General features: G+C 37.3%; 1 protein-coding gene across 1 annotated transcript; it reads left to right on the forward strand.

The window, feature by feature from the left end:
- Window positions 1-3,013: 3,013 nt before the first annotated feature.
- OR13F1 (olfactory receptor family 13 subfamily F member 1) lies at window positions 3,014-3,997 on the forward strand (the record flags this gene model as incomplete). Its single annotated transcript, XM_082695192.1, has 1 exon — window positions 3,014-3,997. The coding sequence occupies one exon, from the start codon at window positions 3,014-3,016 to the stop codon at window positions 3,995-3,997; it is 984 nt and encodes a 327-aa protein (XP_082551318.1).
- Between the last annotated feature and the right edge of the window lie 259 nt (window positions 3,998-4,256).

The following is a 4,256-nucleotide window of genomic DNA, read 5'->3' on the forward strand; positions in this document are numbered from 1 at the left end:
CAGTCTTAGTCACTGCTTCCCTCTAAATCTTTGTGTGGAAGCCCTAAAATGCAGTTCTCTTCTAGGCATGATGAAGCCAGCCTAAATTATTTATTTACAGCCTCATAAGCGTTGGCCTACAGAAATCGAACAAGTAAGCTGGGAATTGTATTGGATAAAGGAATTCAGAGGGAAATGGGACTCTGGGGCCAGATGTCAGCCTCTTCTTTCTTTTGCTTCAACCACTTGTATTATGGCTGCAGTGAATCCTGTCTAAATGAGAGGAGAACATTGCTGTAGTCAAACAAGGAAGGAAACAGTGAGGAGGGTAAGTAAATACAAGAAAGGAAGAGGATTCAAGAAACAAACAGAAAACTGTAAAAGAGAGAAAATCTAAAATTTTTAAGTACCTACAATATATTAGATACTATGTAAGTTGCTTTACATAAAATATCTCTACTCCTCATAACAACCCTGATAAAGAAATACTATCATTGCTCTTTTACAAATAAGCTGAATCTCAATAAGGACCACCAACTTGCCCTAGATGACAAAAAGGAAATGGTGAAGTGGGATGTATTTGTAGCACAAAAACCTTACTTCACCTTTCCTGTGTACCAAGTTGTCCTGCAGTTAAAGATCAGAGTCATCCAGAGCCTTCAAGGTTACATCCCTGTGGGGGCAGAGTAAAGAGAAAACCTCAAGGCTACATTCTGTTTGTAATAAACCAAACAGTGAGGGGGGATTTCTGTTGTGGTTTTTTTTTTTTTTCAATCTTGGAAATAGTTCAAATTTATAAACTTCTCTGAGAATGAAAACATATGCGATGTGATATAAGTAGTTTAGTAAGAGTCATGATTACAATCTGTTACTAAAAAATAAGGCATCCAATCACAATTGCACAGTGATGAAACTGGCAGCAAGTCTTCTCCACACCACCATGCACTATTCACCATTTGTCTCTCACTCAGAAAACAGAAAACTGTGAACAGAGATTAGAAAAGCTGTTTAAATAAATAGAGTAGTCACTGGATTTCTGAAGGATCTTGATGCCTTTATATAGTGAAGCTATCTTCTCAAAATGGTTCTACCTTGAAAGGAGTGTTCTTTAAACAAGTTGGCCCTTCATGTTGCATGAAGAACGTTTAATCTCATCTTTGGCTTTTTTTATTATGTAAAATTATTAATTTTATGTTAGTCACCATACAGTACATCATTAGTTTTAGATGTAGTGTTCCATGATTCATTGTTTGTGTATAACACCCAGTGCCCCATGCAATCTGTGCCCTCCTTAATACCCACTACAGGGTAGCCCATTCCCCCACCTCCCAAACCTTCAGTTTGTTTGCTTATGGCTCAGAAGAATAAACATTGTAAAATGCCTCTGCTGCCCAGAGAAACCTATATGTTCAACACCATCCCTATCAAAATACTAACAGCATATTTCAAAATACTGGAACAAACAGCCCTAAAATATGTATAGAACCAGAAAAGACCCTAATTGCCAAGGAAATGTTGAAAAAGATAAACAAAGCTGGGGGCATCATGTTGCCAGATTTCAAGCTACATTACAAAACTGTGATCACCAAAACAGTATGGTACTGGCACAAAAACAGACACATAGGTCAATGGAACAGAATAGAGACCCCAAATATGGACCTTCAACTCTACAGTCAACTAATCTTTGACAAATCAGGAAAAAATACTCAATGAAAAAAGGAGAATCTCTTCAATAAATGGTGCTGGGAAAATTGGATAGCTCCATACAAAAGAATGAAACTCAACCATCCTCTTGCGCTATACACAAAGATAAACTCTAAATGGATAAAAGATCCCATCTTATCTTTTAGCTATGATGAGCAATGGAAGAATTATTTAAGCATTCCTTCTTCCATCTTCAGTGGACTCCACATCAAGTGTAACTTCATATTATCCATATTATGAAATCCCACTTCAGTCTAAAGGAGAAACCGCCAACAATATTTATTCCCATTAACTTTATTTAAATTAGCCAGCTTGATTGATTCTACAAGACAATCAGAAATAGAGCAAAGTTCACCTTCCCAAAGAGAGTGTAGACAGGAACACGTTCATTTCTTGTTTGAATAACACTGCAATTAGAACAGACAAGCTACTGACTATAATTGGATCTATGGGACATTATCCCTGGGGTTTCAGAATTTTAATACTGCACAAATAGATTTCTAATTTTAATTTGTTGTATGAATTGGAAACTTCTCACAAACAACAAAAAACTTAAATTGCCTTACAGTGCCAATAGCTGGTTCTTTGGCGGATGGTTCTGGAACACAAACACCAGGGCAACTCCAGCTTTATAAAAGAAATTTCCATATATGTCTACCACCCTGTGAATATCTGTCATCATTATCCTGGCTCTGAGATGGAAACTGCAGACCTGTGTTGAAAGTCCAAAGCTTTCAGTTAATTAATCTGTGACTGCAGAAATCTATAATTTTTTTTTCTCATTGAATCTCCCAGATTATTTTGGACAGAGCTCTAGGTGTGACAGAAGAAATGATGAGCTTGGAAAGCAGAACAGCTCCTAAGTTAAGAAGGCTGTTATCAAACTAGGGGAAGAAAATCATTCCAATGGTTCAGGTAAATGGATGAATTACCCATAGATCAGTTAAAAATGTGGTTTCAGAAAAAAAAAAAAAGAATGCATAGGATTCTTTCCTTAACCTCTCATGATGTTTATGAAATAAACCCCTCCCTTCCCAACACTGCCAAAAAAATACTGAATCAAAAGTAACAGCTTGAAGATTTATCAGTTGACTTCACGCTTGAAATTTTCCTAATTAATGATAAATTCCTTCAAACATATATTACTAACACTATCACCAAGCTAGAGAAGGATTTAACTACATAGATTACAAATCTATAGCATAGACCACAAGTTCATATGAAGAGAAAATATATCAGAAAATATGAAGGGAGATGATCCTATGTTTTATATATAATATGTGATGTTAATTCTTCTATGCATATACACAAATGAATGTGACATAATAAAATGTTCCAGGCAAATTCGACACCTGTAACATATTTTTTCTTCCTGGGATTTTCCCACTACCCCAAAGTTGAGGTCATTGTATTTGTGCTGTGCTTGCTGATGTACCTGATCACCCTGCTGGGTAATGTAATTCTGATCTCCATCACTGTCCTGAATTCCCACCTACACAAACCCATGTACTTTTTCCTCAGCAACCTCTCCCTTTTAGACATCTGGTACACCTCTTCTGCTTTCATTCCAATGCTGGCAAACTTTGTTTCAGGGAAAAACACCATCTCATTCTTAGGGTGTGCTGCTCAGATGTACTTTTCTCTTGCCATGGGCTCCACTGAGTGTGTGCTCCTGTCCATGATGGCATATGACCGGTATGTGGCCATCTGCAACCCCCTGAGGTACCCCATCATCATGAACAAGAGTGTCTGTGTGCGGATTGCAGCTGGCTCCTGGGTGACTGGCTGCCTCACTGCCCTGGTGGAAACAGTATCTGTGCTGGGGCTCCCTCTGTGTGGTCATAACACAATCAATCATTTTGCTTGTGAAATTCTGGCTGTCTTGAAACTGGTATGTGTGGACACCTCCGTGGTGGAATTAATGATGCTGGTGATCACCATACTTATCCTTCCTATGACAATGCTTCTCATTTGTATATCTTATGCATTCATTCTCTCCAACATCCTAAGAATCAGCTCAGTGGATGGTCGAAGCAAAGCCTTTTCAACATGTGCAGCCCACCTGACTGTGGTGGTTTTATTCTATGGGACAACTCTCTCCATGTACCTGAAGCCCTCAGCTGTAGATTCACAGGAAATAGATAAATTTATAGCTTTGGTATATGGTGCATTAACCCCCATGTTGAATCCTATCATCTATAGTTTACGAAACAAAGAGGTAAAAGCAGCTGTGAAAAAACTGCTAATTAGAAATCCTTTTGGTACTGTGTTAATTTCTGCCCTCAATAATATTGGAGCAAGCACACTCATCTGAATAATCTCCAAGATTTTCCAGAAAGCTGCAACATAGTTAGTATAAACCAAACCTTGGAAATACTCAATTTTGATAGTTCAACATTAAGTTCAAAATCTTGATATATCTTGTAAATAAAACTGCTGAAATTAATGAATCATTTAAGCAGAATGAATTGTTTCCAGTAAGCATTTAACATTTATTGAATATTAATATAACATTGAAGTGATACAATTTCTTATTGTTTCCTATTTGACTTGCTATACATCTAAGAGTCAAC

This window comes from Mustela nivalis (genome assembly GCF_964662115.1).
Source record: "Mustela nivalis genome assembly, chromosome: 13".
NCBI lineage: Eukaryota > Metazoa > Chordata > Mammalia > Carnivora > Mustelidae > Mustela > Mustela nivalis.